Source organism: Triticum dicoccoides, chromosome 5A (assembly GCF_002162155.2).
Source record: "Triticum dicoccoides isolate Atlit2015 ecotype Zavitan chromosome 5A, WEW_v2.0, whole genome shotgun sequence".
Lineage (NCBI taxonomy): Eukaryota > Viridiplantae > Streptophyta > Magnoliopsida > Poales > Poaceae > Triticum > Triticum dicoccoides.
This window is the reverse complement of record NC_041388.1, coordinates 313,349,414-313,373,225: the sequence shown is the minus strand read 5'-3', so window position 1 is coordinate 313,373,225 and position 23,812 is coordinate 313,349,414. Positions and strand designations below refer to the sequence as shown.

General features: G+C 47.2%; 1 protein-coding gene across 2 annotated transcripts; it reads right to left on the bottom strand.

Moving 5' to 3' along the window:
* Positions 1-1,702: 1,702 nt before the first annotated feature.
* Positions 1,703-5,710, bottom strand: LOC119301198 (FT-interacting protein 7-like). Of its 2 annotated transcripts, none has more exons than XM_037578121.1 (2): positions 5,558-5,710; positions 1,703-4,303 (listed from the first exon to the last, which is right to left on the bottom strand). In XM_037578121.1, the coding sequence occupies exon 2, from the start codon at positions 4,270-4,272 to the stop codon at positions 1,957-1,959; it is 2,316 nt and encodes a 771-aa protein (XP_037434018.1). In that variant the 5' UTR covers positions 4,273-4,303; positions 5,558-5,710; the 3' UTR covers positions 1,703-1,956. The 2 variants fall into 2 exon arrangements, with proteins under 2 accessions (XP_037434018.1, XP_037434019.1); XM_037578122.1 differs by having other exon boundaries at positions 5,563-5,710.
* Between the last annotated feature and the right edge of the window lie 18,102 nt (positions 5,711-23,812).

The following is a 23,812-nucleotide window of genomic DNA, read 5'->3' as shown; positions in this document are numbered from 1 at the left end:
TTGGATGAGTACTCACGGTTGCTTTCTCCCTCTTTTCCACCTATCCCTTCTACCTGGTTGTCGCAACCAGATGTTGGAGCCCAGGAGCCAGACGCCACCTTCGACGACGACTCCTACTACACCGAAGGTGCCTACTACTACGTGCAGGCCGCTGACGACGACCAGGAGTAGTTTAGGAGGATCCCAGGCAGGAGGCCCGCGCCTCTTTCGATCTGTATCCTAGTTTGTGCTAGCCTTCTTAAGGCAAACTTGTTTAACTTATGTCTGTACTCAGATATTGTTGCTTCCGCTGACTCGTCTATAATTGAGCTGTTGTATACGAGCCCTCGAGGCCCCTGACTTGTAATATGATGCTTGTATGACTTATTTTATTTGTAGAGTTGTGTTGTGATATCTTCCCGTGAGTCCCTGATCTTGATCGTACACGTTTGCGTGTATGATTAGTGTACGGTCAAATCGGGGGCGTCACATCAAAGCTGAAGGAGCACCAATCAGGGGTTCCCTAGAGTTGGTGGAAAAAACCATGAAGCATGGCAGCTTTCACTTAGTGGGATGAAGTAAAAGACCCATTTGGATTTGGTTCTTCCCAAGATGAACAGAGGCACATAAGTGGAAGTAGAGGGAGTGTTCATCGCCAAGGACATAATGCTTGATTTTTGCATGTTGTCGTGAGTAGGAGGCTTTTAAGTTGACAAGACGGCTGAGGGAGATTTTTGCCGTTGACACCGGTAACAATGGTGAAGCCACATAGAAGCTGGGTAGTCTTTTTGGAAAAATATAAATCAATAATATAAATTTATATATCTGACCACACAACCTTAAAATTGACTACATAGGATTAAAGTTTTGGCGCCACCACTCGCGAGCATGATGTTTTTTAAGTTGACAATGGGTAAACAAAGGCCTATGCTCTTCAAGGGCGTCCAGTAAGGCAGATAGACCGAGTGAGTGCAGGCCTTATGGCTCCAACACTTTGCTTCAGCCTGAACACGTTTTAGCTTTAGGCAAAGGCGGCGCAAAAGAAGGGGGGTGGGGGGCGTGTGATCGCGCAAGCTCCAACTACGTGTAGGTTTCGCAGTGGAAAACCCCAACATAACTTTTTTTTTTACGTCGCTTTAGTTGCGCTGATGCTTTATGTAAGTTAGCAAAATCAGAAAATTTCATTATTGAAAAATCTTGAAACAATTATTGCACGTAGGCACCAATCCATGTGCAAACTTACCCCTGAAAATTTTGTTTCTACAAAGGCAAGCATGTTCTGGACCCGTGTATAAAATCACATGATGAATTGCTGCAGAACATCAATCAAGAAAATAAAGCTAAAAGTCAAATGGCAGCACACATTCTTCTAAGATTTACCCTAGGTGTCGATGTCAACTACTCACTACATATATGTGTTGCTTCCACGCATAATTCTGATCTTGACGCTAGTTTATTGAAATACAAGTACAGGCACTATAACTCAATCGTGAGAGCAGTTTTGTCAATGGTTAGAATCTAGACCTCAACAAAGTCTTGGGGCCTTTTTATCTGAAAAAGCAAGTTCTACAACTCAATGCTTCACATGCTAAGACGAATCTCACCACTGATTCCATTTTTGGATGCAAATCATACCACAGATATGCAACATATTTTAGGAGAATCAAGTCAAATACTACTAAACTCGACATTCAGGGCCAGGCAATCAGGGCACAGATGCAGGTAACAAGATAACACGAACACATAACAACTGAAATTCGATGATGACAGCAGGAGAAAATCCATGTCGAAACAACACAGGCAAACAGGTCAACCTGGTGCCAACTCCAGAACAAATCAAAGTCTCAAGTCTAAATTAACATACAACGAAAGATAACAATTCTTGAAGAAAAATTGTCTGCGCATTTCAGGTTCCATCCATGCAATGCCGTCGCCAATGCTGGAAAACACTCTGATGTTACCTGGCACGGGACGGTCTCACAGCAAGCTGTCCGTTTTCGCCGGTAGCCTCCTGAAGAAGTTGAGGGGAGCAGATGGAAGCCCGTGGCAGCGGAACCTGGGATGCCTCAGCACATACAACCCAGCAATGAGCACAACCATGCGAAACGGAACCAGGTACAGAACCACAGCAGCGATCAAGCAGAAGGTCACAAAGATAGCAGTGGCCCTTGGATCCCGCCAGTTGAGCAGGGACTGCAGCCTCTCACCTTGTGTTGCCAAGTCACCAACAACTGTCTGCACCCTGCCTGCAATGCTCCTGAGTCGATCATACCTCATCCGAACGACATCATGTGCACGGGATGTGGGGAAAGTATCAAACTCCTCATCAAACTCATCAGGGTTGGAGGTCTCGGCATGTGAAAGACGAGTGTCCATGTGAGGTGGCTGCCTTGGCCTCCACCGGTAGAACCAGACCCCAATCAAGAACATATACAGGGAAACGGTCGGAAGGATCAGCTCTGGAAACGTAACCAAAATGATGAACAGGAGATGAATCAACACAGTGGTCAGCGGGTTCTTCCATTCACAAATCTTATCAAACCATTGAGCAGCTCCAACAAGGGGGGTCAACACTTTCATAATCCTGAAGAAGTTTGCCTTGCTCTTCCTCATGCTCCACATGTGAGAATCCACATCCAACATGTACTCAACAACTTCTTTCCTGAGAGGTGGCTCGGCACGGCTCAATTTCGTCGAGACCATGTGAGTAGCCTGGAGCCTCAGAACATCAAGCTGCGTGACAGACAGAGGGTAAACATAGTGCATCTTCGGCAGCAGCGGCTGAGAGTACAGCTGCATCATGTTCACCAGCGAGTAGCATGTGAAGCGCACAGCAAGCTGCACTTCACCCATCTTCTTCACGCCCGTAGGAAGCAAAATGATAAGAGGGTACGAGTGCGTATAGACTCTGCCAGACTCGAGAGTGGACAGGCGGATCCGTACCTTGCCAATTCTGCTGTCCTTGTTTCCTTTGGACTTCTCCCCTTGCAAGTGGCAGTTATCGAACACACCAACTGTTATCACCGTACAAGGATCATACACGTCCCAGGTGTATTGTTCATTCCATTTTGGGCTGAAACTGTCGATGATGGTCCTTGTTCTGACCCACTTGTGCCCGTACTTCGCAACACAGTAAGAATCTGTGGTGCCATTCCCATCCTTAGTCTTCATTGCCAGTAATCCTTGAGCATTTAGGATTCCTAGCTCAAGAACCCCAATGCTAGGCTTCCACAGCTGTTTCTCGGTGGCCCTCAGATCGCTACTGTAATGTGCTGACTCATCCAGAACATGATACCCACCATCCAAAGAAATCCTGAGGTGAATACGACTAGAGAACTTGACATCTTTTTTCTTCTGTTCCCCATCTCCCGCTATATGCTTCTCAAGATTACACCACCGGCTGTGCACTGGCCTGTGGTCGGGCCTCCTGTCTACATTCTGCAGTGGAATACATGCTTTCCCTAATACCTCGTCCTTGTTTGGCGCAATCCGATCCTCAACGCTAAGAATCAAGTGCTCCTCAAATGGTTCAGCTGCCACAAACATCAGATCCTCATTCCACATGGGGTTAACACTCTTGCTTGCAGATATCCTTGTCCTCAAGGACTGATTCCCAAGTGTAGCTTTCACATAAACTTCTGGATAGCGGCACTTGTCACTTGGTACCAGGTCTTGTGCCTCAATAACATTTACCCTGAGATACCAAAGCTTAGGAGTTAAATACACCTTAGACCTTATGCTTGCTAGACCATCGCTAGGCACTGTCGCAGCATCAGCATGCCAAGCTTCTGGGAAAGCTTCATCTGCCTGTGAACCCATCCAGACAGCCAACATTAGCTCTCCGACCCTTCCCTCCTTCCGACCCTCAAGACGGTACCACTCTGGTGCTAAAGGACTGTCAGGTGGGACTCTCTTTGGAACTTCACTGAGGTCAAAGATGACTCGCCCAATGATATCATCCTTGTCTTTGACAGTGATCTCAATATAGGAGGACTGGATGCATTCCTTGGGAAAGGCAAAGACTTGGTTCCACTCCGGGTTAGTATTCTTCTCAAACTGACGGGTGGTGCACCTGTAATTCCCAAGCTTGATCTCTACTGATGGGTCACAGCTCCCAGACCCATCCTTGGCACGGAGGTCTTTGGCCTTGACAGCGCGCACGTAGAGATATGGCATCTGCTCCACAAGGTCGTATGTACTTGTGCGCTTGTCCCCTGCTGCCATAAAACCCCCAAGGCAGGGTGTTGTCTCTTTCAACGAGTAGTCCTCAGGCCGCGGCTGCGGTGGCTGCATCTTGCCGGTTCACAGAAGGTCAGACTTGTGCCTGCAACAAAATACATGACAATGTATTATCAAGAAGAGCTTCACGTATGATAAAAGTAACACAATCATAACAAACAGCAGTGTATGATTTTCTAATGATAAAATGCATGTCATGTGCATAATCAAATAACATCTACTGATACTTTTTCTTTTTACAATAAAAGGTGGTGGTTGTGACAGGTTGATGGATGGAGAGAGCACAAGGAGGCCTAGCAAAGGCATGACCCATTCAATGTGCCAAATGGTGTGCCCTGCTATCTTAGGAAAAACCAGAACTTGTATCCTGCTTTGGTATTCTATCCAGATTTGTGTATCTATCTGCATCTACGTGTAACAGGTAATATGGCAGTGTGTAACAGGTAATGCTACCGACATTGCAAAACAAGGAAAGTATGGCGACCAATTGCAGCCATGTGCATCCTTGTCAAGGAGAGATGAGCAGCAAACATGGTGTCCCTTTTGACCAATTCCTTCAGGTTTTCCTACTGCAGAGCAGAGGATCCCAACCCGAAACGTTTTCCTATAATAAGGGGGTACTCTAGGCATTGGTATTGTCACTGACCTAAGACAATGATCAGTCATTCACTCGTCACCGGAGTAGCCCACTAATAATAAAAACAAGACTCACTTATTATTGACTGCAATAACAAAATCACCCCTGCCCTGAGACGTGTAAAAGATCATCAGATCCCGATGATAACAGAGTAACTGCTGCTAAATCTGTTCCTCGCCTCAAATCTCGTGCTTTTGGTGTTTATGGTAAAGGAAAAACACAACAACAAAAAAGGCTACAGCGTTCATCGTTTCCTAGCAACCCAGGGACGTAAGCACCATCTCAAAAAAATAAAATAAAAACAGGGACCGTACATAAAATTCGGAAAAATCGAAACTTTGAAGTTTCGAAACCCCTAAAATCACGCAAGCAAGAACACACCGACCAATCAACCGATGAAACCCTAGAAAATGACTGCACGGCTCCCTTAACCCCTACACGAACACACATCGCCATCCCCACGGGAGAAAAAAGTGTACCCTAAATAAACTATTAAAAAAGGACCCCAAAACCCCCACGAGAATCCTCTAAAACCCCATCCCTCCGTACGGGGGCGATTCGAAAAGGCACGATCCTCCCACCCCACGCGGAGGATCGCCGATGAGGAGGACCGGAGTGCAGGCAGTAAACAGATGGATTACAAGGTCAAGAACCACCGAGACGGCGGGAAAGGAGGCGCACGGGCCGGCCGGGCACACGGACCTCACCAGCAGACGGCGGACGAGACGGTCGGAGAAGCCTCTGGCACCCCCGCGCCACGGCCGCGTGCTCGCCGAGGAGCACGCGACGCGAGGAGCAGGAATGCCGGGGGCGGGCGGGGCGGAGTCAGGGGAGGCGAGAAACGGAAGAGGTGAGAAGTGGCGAGAGGGAGGGACGGAGGGGGGCATGGAAAGGAAGGGAAAAAGGCCCTCTTTTCTCGCCGGCTTCTTTTTTCACTTCGCAGGCGGGCGGCACGGGACGTTGGGCAGAGCCAGCGGGTGAGGCTGCCGGGTGGGGCCGGAGGTGGAACTGGCCAGTGGGCGGGCGGGTTCTCTGGTGGGTCCCACCCGGTTCGTGCAGGCTCGGGAGAACGTTGGTGGTCTGGTCCCATTTGCGTCTGGCACCCTCTGGTTCGACTGAATTCTGCAGGTGGGCCTGCTGCAAAGGAAAGAACCCAGCACTTCGCGGCCGTGTCACGTGCACTTTTTTACCTTGACCAGGCGACTTGGGTGGGTTTACCCGCTACGTGCTTGTAGAATACCCTAGAAACGCCGGGGTGAAACGGTGAGTGAAGCTCTTCCATGTTTGCTGCAATGTATGGAAGAGACCTGCCAACTTTTCAAATAACCACAAATTTTTATATGTTTTCATGCAAAATTCTTAAGTTTTACGGTGGAATTTATCAAAAGAGCCCTCGTTTAAATGTCCTATCATCAATGGTGTCTTTTTTTAGATATGTGCCAATAGCTTTATGTTTACTCGAATTTGCGGTTGGTGTCTTGTTTGGACTCGGTCAGTGATAACTGACGCCAGCCCAGAGCCATAATGGTAGTAGTAACGGATGAGCCAGTGCATAGCTGTAAAGTCGAAGGTGATGGATGTGCCAGCCCATAGCGTATTATGGACGCCAGGACGGCAGCTGGTGGTGCACTTTTAATTGTGTACATCCCTTTGCAGATATTTTATCATTAATCGTGTATTATTTTATATGTGTGCCAGTAGAACGGTGCATGGAGATATGCTATTGTTGAAACTTGCGGTTGGAGCCTCGTTCTTGAAATTCGATCATTAGTGACCGATGTGCCAGCCCACGGTTGTGATATGGACGCGAGGACGGCAGCTGGCAGTGCGCTTTTAATTGTACACAATTCTTTACAAATATTTTGCCATTAATCGTGTATTCTTTTAGATGTGTGCCAGTAGAACGGTGCATGGGAATATGCTTTTGTTGAAACTTGCGGTTGGTGCCTCATTGTTCAAACTCGGTCATTAGTGACGGATGTGCCAGCCCATAGTTGCGATATGGACGCCGTTTTGGTATCTTGCATTGTGCTTTTAATTGTACATAATTCTTTGCAAATATTTTGCCATTAATCGTGTATTCTTTTAGATGTGTGTCGGTAGAACGATGCATGGGGATATGCTTTTGTTGAAATTTGCGGTTGGTGCCTCATTGTTCAAACTCGGTCATTAGTGACGGATGTGCCAGCCCATAGTTTCTATATGGACGCCAAAACGGTACCTGGCAGTAAGTTTTCAATTGTATACAATCCTTTGCAAATATTTTGATGTATTCTTTTAGATATATGTTAGTGGAATGGTGCATGGGGATATACTTTTGTTGAAATTTGCGATTGGTACCTCATCAATTCGAACTCAGTCGGTCATAGTGACGGAAGTGCCAACCCACAGCCATGATATGGACATCATAAGATTGGGCGATTGGTTGGTGACGGTGTCCTGGGCTAGGGGGTCCTAGCCCAGCCGGACTACCAGCCCATTAAGGAAGGAAGGCTCCGGAGGCCTTCAAAGTGTGGCGACCGAAGACTTGGCATGTACTTCAAGCATATTTGACTAGATTCGGCATGTAAATCCTTAGATGGCAACCGACCATGTGTAACTCTAGATACCCCTGGTGCCTATATAAACCAGGAGGTGTAAGTGCATCTAGTGCCACCCCTAGTTGGTTTTGGAGTATTGACGACAAACGTGATTGAGGGACTAATGTGTTTCTGAGAATTGCAAGATAACACAGGTAGGAGTCCCTCATTGATTCGGTTTACCTACCAGAGATGGCCCCTAAAAATATATGAAGACATTGGAGACAATGGTGGTTCATGAAGACATTCACGTCGAAGATAATGATGTGTGAAGACATTCACTTGAAGACAATGGAGTGCGAAGACATAGTTTCTTTCGTAGTTTCATTTTCTTCTTTCTTGAGTCATAGGAACCACCGAACTGTTAAGTGGGGTCCAAGTGAACAAAGTCAGAAAAGTGATGTGATGCTCAACCCAAATCCTATGCCTTTGAGTGAAGACAATGAGAGTAAATCTTATCCAGAGTTGGATGATTCAGCTTTGCTTGTAGCCCAAGTCAAGCTGCCGTGTGTGTTTGAAATCTAACCATTGGACACACATGTCGGTTCCTTAATGACCCAGGGTCATTTCAGACATATCATGTCGGGCTGCCTCCTGGCTATAAATAGCTCACCCCATACACCATAAATTGGTGGCTGCTCAGAGTTAGTGCACGACTTTTGTCGTTTGAGAGCAACCCACCTCCGAATCCTTTGAGAGAGAAATCTTGCGAGGACAAAGCCCAAAACACCTAGAGCCAAAGATTGTTAGGCATCACTGAAGTCTTTCTGTCCGCGTGATATGAAGAGTTATTACACTTGAAGATTGTGTATCTTCTAGTCGGTTAGGCGTCACGTTCTGAGGATCCAAGAGCCATTGTGGATCATCGATGAACAAAGTCTGTGAAGGTTTGGAAGTCTACCTTAAAGATTTACCATAGTGATTGGGCGAGGACTAAGTGTCCTTAACTCAAGGGGAATAGGGTGAAGACGCAGTCTTCTGAGTTCAACCTTAGCCTCCCTAACCAGACATACAGTTGTCACAACAACTGGAATTGGTCTACCAAGTCATTGTCTTCGTCAAGCAACGGGTTCTATCACTTCACCCTTACTTACTATTTAGCTTTGTGAAGTCATTGCTTGGTTGCCTAGTTTGACTTCACTGTGTGAAGACATTCTCTTTGATTGCATAATTGGCTTCATACTGTCTTCCTATTCTTTTTTGCAGGGTATAATGTCTTCCTATTCTGATCCACTCTACCTAGCTGCTATTTGTCTTCGTGCTTACTCGGTACTATTTCTTAGACTATGGCTTGGCTAGTGTAGTGTATCTGCCGCTGCATACTGTGTATGTTGTATTTCATTGTCTATTTTCAAAGACATTGCCTGTCTTGAAGACTTCCATAAAAATTGCCTATTCAACCCCCCCCTCTAGTCGATAACTAGCACTTCCGATTGGTATCAGAGCAAGGTGCTCCCTTGTTTTGTGTGATTCGGTTTAAACACCTAGAGTTTTAGCTATGTCGACTACAGGGATAATCAAAGTCTTCGTTGCTTGCCCAGTCTTCGATGGCACTGATTACCCCTACTAGAAGAATAAGATGCACATGCATCTTGAAGCCATCAACAACGACCTCTGGTATGTTGTCAAGACTGACGTTCCCAAAGTCGGTGAAGGTGTTACCGCTGCTGATGTCAAGAGGTTCGCACAACTGGACTCAATCACCAAGAACATCATCTGTGGTCATCTATGTCGGTGTCAAAACCGGCAGATCTCAGGTAGGGGGGCCCAAGCTGCATATCTGAGGATTGGTTGTAGCAGGGGGAGACAAGTACACGATGTTTACCCAGGTTCGGGCCCTCTTGATGGAGGTAATACCCTACTTCCTGCTAGATTGATCTTGACGTTATGGGGATTACAAGAGTTGATCTACCTTGAGATCATATTGGCTAAACCCTAGAAGTCTAACCTATGATTGTTTTCTCAGCCTCTATGGACTAAAACCCTCCGGCTTATATACACGTCGGAGGGGCCTAGGATTTGTACAAAGATGACTTGAGGAGGAAGGAATCATTACATCCGGACATCTAACTTGCCTTTCTACATATATGGGAGCTCAACCGGACACGAGGGATGACCTTCTGCTTTTATCTTCACAGCCCATCAGTCCGGCCCACCTTCAATAGTCCGGACCCCTGAGGACCCCCAAATCCAGGACTCCCTCAGTAGCCCCCGAACTTGCCTTCAATGACGAGGTTGTATCCGGCTTCATGTCTTCGGTCTTGCAGGGCAGGTTCTTCTTCAGAACAATGACAGTTCGGCTCTGACTTTGATACCCCGTCTTAATGATTCCTTCCCTCCGTCGCCTCGGCTTCCACGCGTCAGACGAATGCGAACATTCCATGTATTTTTTATAAATAAACCCTCGGCCATGCGAGGAGGGCATCTATTTAAAGAGATTAGATCTCAGATGCCATTCCACACCACGCAGAAACCCTTAGAGCCAGCCACAAAAAATTCTCCAAACATGGCAAGCGCCCCCGGCTCCTCCTCGCGCCCCCACGACCCTCAAGCGGGCGATTGGGAAAGCTGCTCAGTATCTCATGCCCATCTTAATAGACTTCAGACGGAGGGATATCTCCCTCCTGCGAATCTAGTCTCCGTTCGGGCTGGATTAACTTCGATCGACGGCGAAGCCTTGGCGGAAAACTTCCCCAACCCCACTGAAGAGGAGCGGGTGTGCTTCGCTTCCTTCCTCCTAAGAGGTGTAGGATTTCCAATCCATCCTTTCCTCAGAGGTATCCTGGAGTTTTATGGGCTCCAATTGCACAATCTCACGCCAGGCTCTGTCCCGCACATTGCGGGTTTCATTGCTCTTTGCGAGCTATTCTTAGGCTGTGAGGATCATTTCGAGATATGGAGGAAATTCTTTTGCCTCATCCCTCGCTCTCGAAAGGGATCCATATTCAAGGTAGGCGGCGCCAAAGTGTGGCGCATAGCAGGGACAGGCTACCTGTCCGGCACTCTCGAGAAGGGACCCGAAGAGTGGCCCTCGGAGTGGTTTTATATCGAAGACGTTGCTCTTCTAGACCCAGTTCGGCGTGGTCTTCCCTAATTCTCCAGCGCTCCATTGAAGAAACGCTTCAACTAGCGCCCATGAAGCCCCAAAGAAGAAGATAACGCGGAGATTAAGAGGTTGGTCAGCAAGATCAGAGTGCTTGCCCATTCCAAACTTTCAATAATGAAGTAATGACCATCGCGATAAAGCAGTGCGTTCAGCCACTCCAGTCCAGAGGGTTTCCCATGTGGCATTACAACAGGCAAGATGATGCATCATGTTGCCTACGCGAAGGTCCGGATACCCCAGCCGACTTGGCTGCCATCTTAGTTGATCTTTATAAGGGGGAGAAAGAGGAATTTGTCCATTTGAAATGTCGGGAAGGTTTTTCCATGTATAACCCCATCGACTGGGTAAGTTTTTTTCCAATTGCTAGGTTTATCCAACCTCTTTATTGAGATATGCTAATCGAAATATATTCAGCTATTTACAATAGGAATGGAGGAAGGTGATCGAGGGGGTTTATTGCCCTGCCCCGCAGCTAGAGGATCATATTCGCGATAAAGATCTCAGATTTGAAGAGGATCCGGATATATTCATAGAACTCACTGACGGGGTTTTCTATCAGGCGAGCCACGATGGTACAAAAGTGGTTATTGTAGCCGATTATCCCGGCCTTCTTCCCTCCTCCAATGTAAGTACCCAGGAGACATCTTCCCAAAGAGAGCCTTCCCTTCGCGCCTCACCCACCGCACTATCTCATGCTCAAAAGGGGCGGCGCTCGGCCCACCTTGCTGCATTAAGGGCATCCTCTAAAAGGACGACGCCTACGCAGGGCGAGTCTTTGAAGCGGAAGGAAGCGGGGGGCACTGTCGAGCCCCTTCCTTCATTGAAGAGGTATGGTTTTCAATATATGCCCGGTAGTAAGGCCGGATTGTCACATTTTCCCTTTGTCTTATTCCAGAAGGAGTTTACACCGAATTGCATCCGAAGACCCTGCTGGCCGAACACCAACCAATCCGGGCCTGGGCCCACAAACAAGGACAAGAACCAATACGGGCGTAACACCAGATTATCCTCCACAAGAGGATTCGGATAATGTATTGGTCACCAATTCGGAAGTAGAGAGCGCGATGAATCATCGGCGGCGAAAAGAGGCTATGCGCGACCCAGTATTTACTGAGGAGGCGCTTAACACCCTCATCTCTGTGGATGCATATATCCGAGCTGCTCGGGACGGGCTTGCCGGGGCCACTCACCTGCTTTCAAAAGATATGCGGGTAACGATTTGTGTAAATTTAATAAGCATATGCCAGTAGCCCCCGAGACTTGAAGCAGTTGGCCCAACTGATTTAAGGATCATTATGACCGTAGGTTCTCAAGGAAAAGAATGACGTGTTATCCAAGGAGCTTGAAGCGAACCACATCAAGCTGAATGCCGTCACCACCGAGCTAGAAGACCTAAAGAAATCCAAAAAGGGATCTAATGGTAAGGACAAAAAAGTGTCCATAAAATATGATTTTTTTCCATCAATGATGTTGAAGCATACATTGATTTATTTTCAGTGGCGGAATCGGTAGATCAACTGGAGGAGAAGCTAAAAGCTTCTCAGGAGGACAAAAAATATGCCGAAGGGCAGGAAGCAGCGGCTCAACGTGTATTAACATAGACCATTGAGCAAAAGAACAAACTGCTGGATGAAAATGTCAAGCAAGCCGAAGAGATAAAGGATTTAAGGGCCCAACTGTTGGATGATGTGAAGGAGAATAGAAAATTAAAAGGCGGCATATTCAGTATGACCTTTAACCTTGCTATCATATTATCCAATGATTTAGAGCTTTACAATGTTGTTCCTGCAGGTTTGCTAACTGGGCGGCCCGAAGGAGAAGTATCCCGATTTCAAGGCGACGTGCTACGAAAACTCTCCAAAGTGCATGAGCAAGTTCGGAAAGCCATGAATAACATGGCTAAAGCCTTATCGCCATCCTCCAAAAATTATGGAGGATCTGGCGAACTTATTCAAAGGAGCTCTGGTCGCTTTGAACTACGGAAGGTGTCAGCATGCCGAGAAGGTGCACGAGAGGCCTGGGCCATGGTGAAAACGCGCTATACCAGGCTTAATCCGAATCATATGGCCCGAGTTGGTCCTCGGGGACCAGACCAGACGGAAAAGAAATTCCTGTAAGCTTGCTGTATGACCAAGTAATGATAGCCGCAAAGTTTTTGCAAGAAGACTGTAGTTTAGACAGTCTTATACATGGCATAGATAAAGAATAGGCATTTGATTATATGTAACAATGTACTTTATCATCAAACTTATCTCCGACCGAACTTTGTAAAAAAATCATGGCAGGCCTTGATACGTCCATTTTGCATCATGCTTTCATATCAATATTTATTGCATTATGGGCTGTTATTACACATTATGTTACAATACTTATGCCTTTTCTCTCTTATTTTACAAGGTTTACATGAAGAGGGAGAATGCTGGGAGCTGGAATTCTGGGCTGGAAAAGGAGCAAATATTAGAGACCTATTCTGCACAACTCCAGAAGTCCTGAAACTCCACGAAAGTCAGTTTTAGAATATATTAAAAATATTGGGTAAAGAAAGCAGCAGAGGGGGGCCACCCACTATCCACGAGGGTGGAGGGCGCGCCCTACCCCCTGGGCGCGCCCCCTGCCTCATGGGCCGCCTGGAAGCCCCCTGATGCCCATCTTCTGGTATAAGGTATCTTTTGCCCTGAAAAAGTCATAAGGAAGCTTTCGGGACGAAGCGCCACTGTCTCGAGGCGGAACCTTGGCAGAACCAATCTAGGGCTCCGGCGGAGCTGTTCTGCCGGGGAAACATCCCTCCGGAGGGGGAAATCATCACTATCGTCATCACCAACGATCCTCTCATCGGGAGGGGATCAATCTCCATCAACATCTTCACCAGCACCATCTCCTCTCAAACCCTAGTTCATCTCTTGTATCCAATCTTTGTCTCAAAACCTCAGATTGGTACCTGTGGGTTGCTAGTAGTGTTGATTACTCCTTGTAGTTGATGCTAGTTGGTTTATTCGGTGGAAGATTATATGTTCAGATCCTTTATGCACATTAATATCTCTCTGATTATGAACATGAATATGATTTGTGAGTAGTTACGTTTGTTCCTGAGGACATGGGAGAAGTCTTGTTATAAGTAGTCATGTGAATTTGGTATTCGTTCGATATTTTGATGAGATGTATGTTGTCTTTCCTCTAGTGGTGTTATGTGAATGTCGACTACATGAAACTTCACCATTGTTTGGGCCTAGGGGAAGGCATTGGGAAGTAATAAGTAGATGATGGGTTGCTAGAGTAACAGAACCTTAAACCCTAGTTTATGTGTTGCTTCGTAAGGGTTGATTTGGATCCATATGTTTCATCCTATGGTTAGGTTTACCTTAATTCTTCTTTCCTAGTTGCGGATGCTTGCGAGGGTGGTTAATCATAAGTGGGATGCTTGTCCAAGGAAGGGCAGTACCCAAGCACCGGTCCACCCACATATCAAATTATCAAAGTAACGAACGTGAATCATATGAGCATGATGAAAACTAGCTTGACGATAATTCCCATGTGTCCTCGAGAGCGCTTTCCTTTATATAAGAGTTTGTCCAGGCTTGTCCTTTGCTACAAAAAAGATTGGGCCAACTTACTGCACCTTGTTTACTTTTGTTACTTGTTACCCGTTACGAATTACGTTATCACAAAACTATCTATTACCGATAATTTCAGTGCTTGCAGAGAATACCTTACTGAAAACTGCTTGTCATTTCCTTCTGCTCCTCGCTGGGTTCGACACTCTTACTTATCGAAAGGACTACGATAGATACCCTATACTTGTGGGTCATCAAGACTCTTTTTTGGCGCCGTTGCCGAGGAGTGAAGCGCCTTTGGTAGGTGGAATTTCGTAAGGAAAAATTTATATAGTGTGCTGAAATTTACTGTCACTTGTTACTATGGAAAATAATCCTTTGAGGGGCTTGTTTGGGGTATCTTCACCCCGACCAGTAGAGCAAAGAGTTTCTCCTCAACCCACTGAACCTACTGACAATGTTTACTTTGAAATCCCTTCGGGTATGCTAGAGAAACTGCTAGCTAATCCTTTTACAGGAGATGGAACGTTACATCCCGATATGCACCTAATCTATGTGGATGAAGTTTGTGGATTATTTAAGCTTGCAGGTATGCCCGAGGATGTTATCAAGAAGAAGGTCTTCCCTTTGTCTTTAAAGGGAAAGGCATTGACATGGTTTAGGCTATGTGATGATATTGGATCGTGGAACTATAACCGATTGAAATTGGAATTTCATCAGAAGTTTTATCCTATGCATCTGGTTCATCGTGATCGTAATTATATATATAGCTTTTGTCCTCGTGAAGGAGAAAGTATCTCTCAAGCTTGGGGGGGGGGGGCTTAAGTCAATGTTATATTCATGCCCCAATCATGAGCTCTCAAGAGAAATTATTATTCAAAAAATTTATGCTCGGCTTTCTCTCAATAATCGCTCCATGCTCGATACTTCTTGTACTGGTTCTTTCATGATGAAGACTATTGAATTCAGATGGGATTTATTGGAAAGAATTAAATGCAACTCTGAAGATTGGGAACTTGACGAAGGTAAGGAGTCAGGTATAACACCTAAGTTTGATTGTGTTAAATCTTTTATGGATACCGATGCTTTTCATGAATTTAGCACTAAATATGAACTTGACTCTGAGATAGTAGCTTCTTTCTGTGAATAATTTGCTACTCATGTTGATCTCCCTAAGGAGAAGTGGTTTAAATATCATCCTCCCATTAAAGTAAAAGTAGTCAAACATATTAAAGTTGAAGAAAAGACTATCACTTATAATGTTGATCCTATTGTTCCTGCCGCTTATATTGAGAAACCACCTTTCCCTGTTAGAATAAAGGATCATGCTAAAGCTTCAACTGTGGTTCGTAAGAGTAATGCTAGAACACCTACATCCTCTAAGCAAATTAAAGTTGAACCTAGTATTGCTATGGTTAAGGATCTCTTGGTCGATAATATTGATGGGCATGTTATTTACTTTTGTGATGAAGCTGCTAGAATTGCTAGACCCGATACTAAAAATAAACATAGACCTATTGTTGGTGTGCCTGTTGTTTCTGTTAAAATAGGAGATCACTTTTATCATGGCTTATGTGATATGGGTGCTAGTGTCAGTGCAATACCTTATACTTTATATAAAGAAATTATGCATGATATTGCACCTGCTGAGATAGAAGATATTGATGTTACTATTAAGCTTGCCAATAGAGATACTATTTCACTAGTTGGGATTGCTAGAGATGTTGAAGTCTTGTGTGGGAAAATTAAATATCCTACTGATTTTCTTGTTCTTGCTTCCCCACAAGATGACTTTTGCCCCATTATATTTGGTAGACCCTTCTTGAATACTGTTAATGCTAAGATAGACTGCGAAAAGGATATTGTTACTGTTGGTTTAGGGGATATGTCTCATGATTTTAATTTTGCTAAATTTCATAGGAAACCCCATGATAAAGAATTGCTTAGTAAAGATGAAATTATTGGTCTTGCTTCTATTGCCGTGCCTCCTAATGATCCTTTAGAACAATATTTGCTAGACCATGAAAATGATATGTTTATGAATGAAAGAAGGGAAATAGATGAAGTATTCTTTAAACAAGGACCTATTTTGAAACACAACTTGCCTGTTGAAATTATAGGGGATCCTCCTCCACCCAAGGGTGATCCTGTGTTTGAGCTTACACCATTACCTGGTACTCTTAAATATGCTTATCTTGATGAAAAGTAGATATATCCTATTATTATTAGTGCTAACCTTTCAGAGCAGGAAGAAGAGAAATTATTGAAAACTTTGAAGAAGCACCGTGCTGCTATTGGATATACTCTTGATGATATTACGGGCATTAGTCCCACTCTATGCCAGCACAAAATAAAATTGGAGAAAGATGCCTGAGGGAGTCCTGGATTAGGGTGTCTCCGGACAGCCGGACTATCTCCATTGGCCGGACTGTTAGACTATGAAGATACAAGATTGAAGACTTTGTCTCGTGTCCGGGTGGGACTCTACTTGGCGTGGAAGGCAAGCTAGGCAATATGGATATGGATATCTCCTCCTTTGTAACCGACCTTGTGTAACCCTAACCCTCTCCGGTGTCTATATAAACCGAAGGGTTTTAGTCCGTAGGACAATAACCATAACATACAATCATACCATAGGCTAGCTTCTAGAGTTTAGCCTCTCTGATCTCGTGGTAGATCTACTCTTGTACTACCCATATCATCAATATTAATCAAGCAGGACGTAGGGTTTTACCTCCGTCAAGAGGGCCCGAACCTGGGTAAAACATCGTGTCCCCTGCCTCCTGTTACCATCCGGCCTAGACGCACAGTTCGGGACCCCCTACCCGAGATCTGCCGGTTTTGATACCGACATTGGTGCTTTCATTGAGAGTTCCTCTGTGTCGTCATCGTTAGGCTTGATGGCTCCTACTATCATCGACAGCGATGCAGTCCAGGGTGAGACTTTTCTCCCCGGACAGATCTTCGTATTCGGCGACTTTGCACTGCGGGCTAATTCGCTTGGCCATCTGGAGCAGATTGAAAGCTACGCCCCTGGCCACCAGGCCAGATTTGGAAGTTTGAACTACACGGCCGACATCCGCGGAGACTTGATCTTCGACGGATTCGAGCCATAGTCGGGCGCGCCGCACTGTCGCGACGGGTATGACCTAGCTCTGCCGCCGAACAGTACCCCAGAGGCTGCGCCCGCAACAGCTCCGACCCTTAGCTCGGAGCCAACTACGCCAGTCGAGGATGGGTGGTTAGACACCGCCTTAGGGGCTGCAGTCTCAACGACGATCGAGCCGAACACCAGCCTAACCCTCTACGCAGCCCGTGACTCCAAGGTGCCGGACTCTTTTCCGAACTCCGAACCATCCGTGCCCCTGCCAATCGAATCTGATTGGGCGCCGATCATGGAATTCACCGCCGTGGATATCTTTCAGCACTCGCCCTTCGGCGACATTCTGAATTCACTAAGGTCTCTCTCTTTGTCCGGAGAGCCCTGGCCGGATTATGGCCAACAGGATTGGGATGTGGACGACGAAGAAATTCGACGCCCACCCACCACCCACTTAATAGCCACTGTCGACGACTCAGCCGACATGCTCGACTTCGACTCCGAAGACATCGACGGTATGGACGATGATGCGGGAGGCGAAGAGGAACCACCGCCCACAGAGCGCTGGATGACCACCTCATCATATGACGTACACACGGGGGAGGATACACCAAGCGAAGACGAGGATGAGCCTCTCAAGCAAGACACTGGGGAACAAAAGAAATTTCCACCAGAAGTCAAACAGTAAACGTGTTATATGTGATCAAGGGAAGAAACAAAACGGCACTCCCAGAAAAATATGCCCAAGGGACTATCACCGCCGAGTCCTGCCACTGGTCGTCTCAACCAATCACTTTCGACCATCGAGATTACTCAGCAAGTATCTGGTGTGCAGGATGGGCTGCCCTGGTATTAGACCCAATAATTGATGGATACCACTTCACACGAGTCCTGATGGACGGTGGCAGCAGTCTAAACCTGATATACCAGGATACAATCCGCGAAATGGGGATAGACCCAACAAAAATTTGCCAAAGCAATACTACCTTTAAAGTAGTAACGCCAGGCCCAGGGGCTCATTGCACGGGCTCCCTGCTACTAAAGGTCATATTCGGCTTGCCCGATAACTTCCGTAGCGAACATTTAACCTTCCACATCGCTCCGTTCCAAAGTGGCTACCAAGCACTACTCGGACACGAAGCTTTCATTCGCTTTAATGCAATACCGCACTACGCTTCCCTCACACTCAAGATGCCTGGTCCACGTGGCATCATTATAGTGAACGGAAGTATTAAGCGATCTTTGTGTGCTGAAGAGAGTGCGGCTGCCTTGGTAGCCGCACATTAAAAACGGCCTGACCAACTAAAGCATTTAACAGGTCGTCAAGACCTAGGACACGGTTAGACGAGTCCGGCGCAGCTATATGTAATTCATACCGGATCAATGGTCACACCCCTATTACAAATACAAGGGGCTCAACGCGTGCAGACAAGTGGCAATTTTTACTCATCTTGAATTATACATGGTTTCTTTAAAAACTATCTTTCTGCATGACAACTTTTTCACCTAAGTTCCTCTCTTTTACAGATGATCATCGTGCTACACCCGTCCAGGATACGACACAACGGAGACACAGGCGCAGACGTGCAGCAGGGACCCGCTCCAAGGATTCTTTTTAGATTAGGGCCCTTCGTAAACCCTTTTTACTGTCTCTTGTTGATACACATCCACCGAATTCTCAGCACAGTTGAGAAGGATGCTGACGTCTTGGCATGTGGCCACGTCAGAATAATGCACGTACCTGGACACAAGGGGCTTCTTACAAAGGGCACTATTTAGGCCCGGTTTATACCATAAAGACCGAATACCTTAGGGAGTGTTCGGCGTCGCGAGTTTGGCCTTATATGCATCAGCTCCGAATCATTGTCTTTGTTCAAATGTTGGGTTTGCCCGGCTCCTGTGTTTTGGTGCCTTACGTTCCGCTTTATCGGCTAAGGTAGCACTAGGAGAACTACTGTGATTGTGCCCTGGTTCATCCGGACGAGCACCTCAGTAGAGAAAGCCGAAAACTGACTGTCATGATATAGCGTGAGACTGGTCAACCACTCGATGACCTATCGGAATGTTAGAATTCCTCCGCCTTAATGAAGGGTCGTTTTCCGGCCAGGCATGTACACATCTCGCGATCGGGAAAGTGCAGAGCCACCAGGGGCTATCTAGTAGCCCCACTGTCAAACTCCTATGCCAAAGTGAAAGTGTTAAAGCATTATAGTCCGGTTGCCTCGTTCGCTATGCTATCACCTCCTTAATAGGACCAAGACATTGGGTTAAGTGTGAACACGCATTTTTCACGAGCACCTCCGCATTATATGCGTGGGGGTTGAAGCCGACGGCTGCAATCTTTCAGGTTATACACATGTATACATAAACGGCCGCACATGAGGCATCATACTACTTTCAGGCAAAAGTATAAACATGGCCTTATAAAACTTCATAAAAGCATTGTGTTTACAATGAGAATACATATCACTCAAACATAATATTCTTCGAGCACTGGGCCTCTATCAAACGAGCACCCTCGAGAACCTCCTCGAAATAGTGCTCGGCAGCCACTCGGCCTATGGCCGAACCCTGCGCCGCAACAGTGGTAGCGTCCATCTCCGCCTAGTATGCTTTAACACGGGCAAGGGCCACCCGCGAGCCTTCTATGCACGCCGACCTCTTCATCGCATTAATGCGCGGCACCGCACCAAGGAACTGTTGCACTAAGCTGAAATAGTTGTCCGGCTTTGGCTTTTTCGGCCATAGCTGATCCACAACAGACCTCATGGCGAGTCCGGACAACCTATTCAGTTCGGCCCATTCGGCTAGGTGGTCAGTCAATGAAAGCGGACGCTCTGGACCGTTGAATGCGACCAGAACAGCTTGTCCACTTCACGATCTGTCTAACCTTGGAAGTACTTGGCAGCATCGGCAGCACTCGCCGCCAAATCCATATATGCATCTGCCGAACTCCATAGCCGATCCAGAGGGGCATACCGTGGATCTCCGAACTTCCTCCATAACATGAAGGGTTCCCCAGCCACAATATCCCCGGCTTCCCGCAGCTCCTCCTTCTTCGCTCTCATAGCAGAAAGGGTGTCTTTGTCCGCCATCGTGGCCTTCTCAAGGTCCGTTGCCTTCGCTCGGTTTTCTTTTTCAAGGACCCGGCAACGGTCGGCAGTGTCTTTTAATTCTACGGCCATCTTGGCCATCCTCTCTTGGCTCTCGCAATGTGCGGCCTTCTCGGCTTTCAACTCTTTGGCCGCCTTCAAAGCAGCCACATTACTAATCCTCGCTTGTTCCTTGGCTCGGGCAAGTTCTGCCCGCAAGGTTTCCACGGTGGCAGCTCCATCTGCAGTCACAACATATTAAAGATACTGGCATCATGCTGCTCTTACTATATGGCGTTCACCAGATAATAACACTTACCCTGTGCCTCGTCAAGCCTCTTGTTAACAAGCTCGATGTCGGCGTCTGCCGCATCCAGTTGCCGGTTTAATTTGGCAAACTCACTAGTCCGGCTAGCCACCAGAGCTTCCACCACCTGGACATAGGGGCAGTCTGGTTATTGCCTGGGAATATGATCCTTTGTTCGCCGCCGTTCTCGACGACAACCAGAGTCTCAGGGGCTACTATCTACACAGGGCACACCTAACATGTGTAGTACTATCACATATTATCTCACGTACCTCAAAGCCTGTCAGTAGACTCATAAAGGCTTCATGTAATACGCTTTCGGCGGACGAAATTCTCTCCATCATTGTAACCATCAGCGTACGGTGTTCTTCTGAGATGGACGCTCGCCCCACCAACTCCCTCAGAACGTCCGACCGCATACCAGACGGTGCCGGACTCTTTCGTCTGCTCTCTTCGGGAGCCGGACGCTAGGGACTTCGGGGGTCCATGGGATTATCTTCTGGCCTCACCGGATCTGGAGAGGCCCTTCGTGACGACACTTCGGGGTCGCCCGCTTCTTGAGCGAAGGAGTCCGGGGGAGGCGTTTCGCTCTCCATCATCTCTGGAAGAAGATCCCCCGAAGGCGAGCTCAGCTGAGAGGGGCTAAGGCCTGAACTGCAAGATATATGCGGTGGTTATTTTCTCAGAAAAAATATAGCATATCTTTACTATTAAAGTATTTTGGATCACTTACGACTCGTTGGAGGGCTGATCCCCCCGCGGACTTTGTGCGGCAAAAGCACCCCTCGAGGCAGGACCCTCTGTGGGAGACTTCTTCTCCTGTTTGGAGGCTTCGGCTTCCGGATCCTCGGAAGCAGTCCTTTTCCTCCTTCGATTATCCTCCTTCATGGAGACGCTCATTCCCTCGGTTGGAACGGGCAGCGATGGGGCCCCGCGTCCGCCCGTATTATCCCCCCCCCCCCGTATCTTCCTTCGAGGGCTCCGGGCAAGGTGCGACCTCGAGCATCTTTTCCAATACCGGATTTTCCAAACCCTCAGGGAGGGGGGCCAAACACCGAATCATCTTTGCCTTTGTTAGCCAGTCCTGGTCAAAAAGCGAACTCTCAGAAATGACTTCATGACGAATAAAAGACAGTGTGTTCGGCCAGAGGGTTTCTTACTTGTTCGGCGACGCGGTTACTGCTCAGACCCACGTCCTCGGTAATATCCGGACACTCTACTTGAGGTCCGAAGAATGACTTGTACATCTCCTCGTGCGTCAGGCCGAGGAAACTTTGAATGGCACGCGGTCCCTCTAGGTTGAACTCCCACAAGCGAAGGGGCTTGCGTTTGCAAGGCTGGACTTGACGAACTAGCATAACTTGTATTACCATAACCAAATTAAAATCTCACTCGAAGAGATCTCGGATGCGGCTTTGCAGTATAGGCACGTCCTTGGCTGGACCCCAGCTCAGACCTCTGCTAATCCATGACATCAGTTGTGGTGGGGGGCCCGAGCGGAAAGCGGGGGCAGCCGCCCACTTGGCACTTCTGGGAGCCGTGACGTGAAACCACTCCCGTTGCCATAATTCGGACACCTCTGAAAAGGAACCTTTCGGTCATGGGGCTCCTGCCATCTTGCCTATTGATGCACCTCTGCACGCTACATGTTGCCCCTCGATCATCTTCGGCTTTACTTCAAAGGTCTTGAGCCACAGGCCGAAGTGAGGGGTAACGCGGAGGAAGGCCTCACACATGACAATAAATGTCAAGATGCGGAGAAAGGAGTCCGGAGCTATATCGTGGAAATCTAGCCCGTAATAGAACATCAAACCCCTGACGAGGGAATCCAGAGTGAGGCCTAGACCTCGGAGGAACTGGGAGACGAACACGACGTTCTCGTTGGGTTCGGGAGTAGGGACGATTTGCCCTTGAGCAGGCAGCCGATGCGAAACCTCGGCGGTCAGGTATCTGGCCTCCCTCAACTTCTTAATGTCCTCATCCGTAACGGAGGAGGGCATCCATCGGCCATGAAGGCTGGATCCGGACATGATTGAAGATCCGGAGCACCTAACCTGGGCTTTGGGTGTTAGAACTCGAGACGGGGAAAGGGTTCGATTGAGCACGAGAGGGAAAAAGTGAAAACCTTGTCCCTTTATAAAGAGGGTGAATATCAAGCATCCTCTCTGTAGCCGTTTAGGACTTGCCTATAATCTAGGAGTCCTAGACACGGTTGGGTTACCCACGACCGCATTAATGAGAATCCCGTAATTGGGGGAACACGATCTCCACTTCGACAAGACGTGTCAAGAAACCGCCTCGCGTTATGTGTGGAGCTGGTTAAAAGAAATGGTTCAAATAATCACCGGGCCATGACGTAACGTCATACTGCCAAGACAAGCCAGCAAATTAGATTTGCAAAAATATTATTCTCTCTGCGGTGGTACGTGGAACTTATTTTGCAGGGTCGGACACTATCCTTGTTTTCAAGTTCTTCTGTGATATATTCAGAGAAGGAACCCGCCTTGCAATGCCGAAGACAATACTGCGTGTCGAACTCATCGTCATTGAAGCATGGTTCAGGGGCTACTGAGGGAGTCCTAGATTAGGGGGTCTCCGGACAGCCGGACTATCTCCATTGGCCGGACTGTTAGACTATGAAGATACAAGATTGAAGACTTCGTCTCATGTCCGGGTGGGACTCTACTTGGCGTGGAAGGCAAGCTAGGCAATACAGATATGGATATCTCCTCCTTTGTAACCGACCTTGTGTAACCCTAACCCTCTCCGGTGTCTATATAAACCGAAGGGTTTTTGTCCGTAGGACAACAACCATAACATACAATCATACCATAGGCTAGCTTCTAGGGTTTAGCCTCTCTGATCTCGTGGTAGATCTACTCTTGTACTACCCATATCATCAATATTAATCAAGCAGGACGTAGGGTTTTACCTCCGTCAAGAGGGCCCAAACCTGGGTAAAACATCGTGTCCCCTGCCTCCTGTTACCATCCAGCCTAGATGCACAGTTCGGGACCCCCTACCCGAGATCCGCCGGTTTTGACACCGACAATGCCAAACCAGTTGTTGATCACCAACGACGGTTAAATCCTAAGATGAAAGAAGTGGTAAGAAATGAAATACTAAACCTTCTGGAGGCAGGTATAATTTATCATGTTGTTGATAGTGAGTGGGTAAGTCATGTCCATTGTGTCCCTAAGAAGGGAGGTATTACTGTTGTTC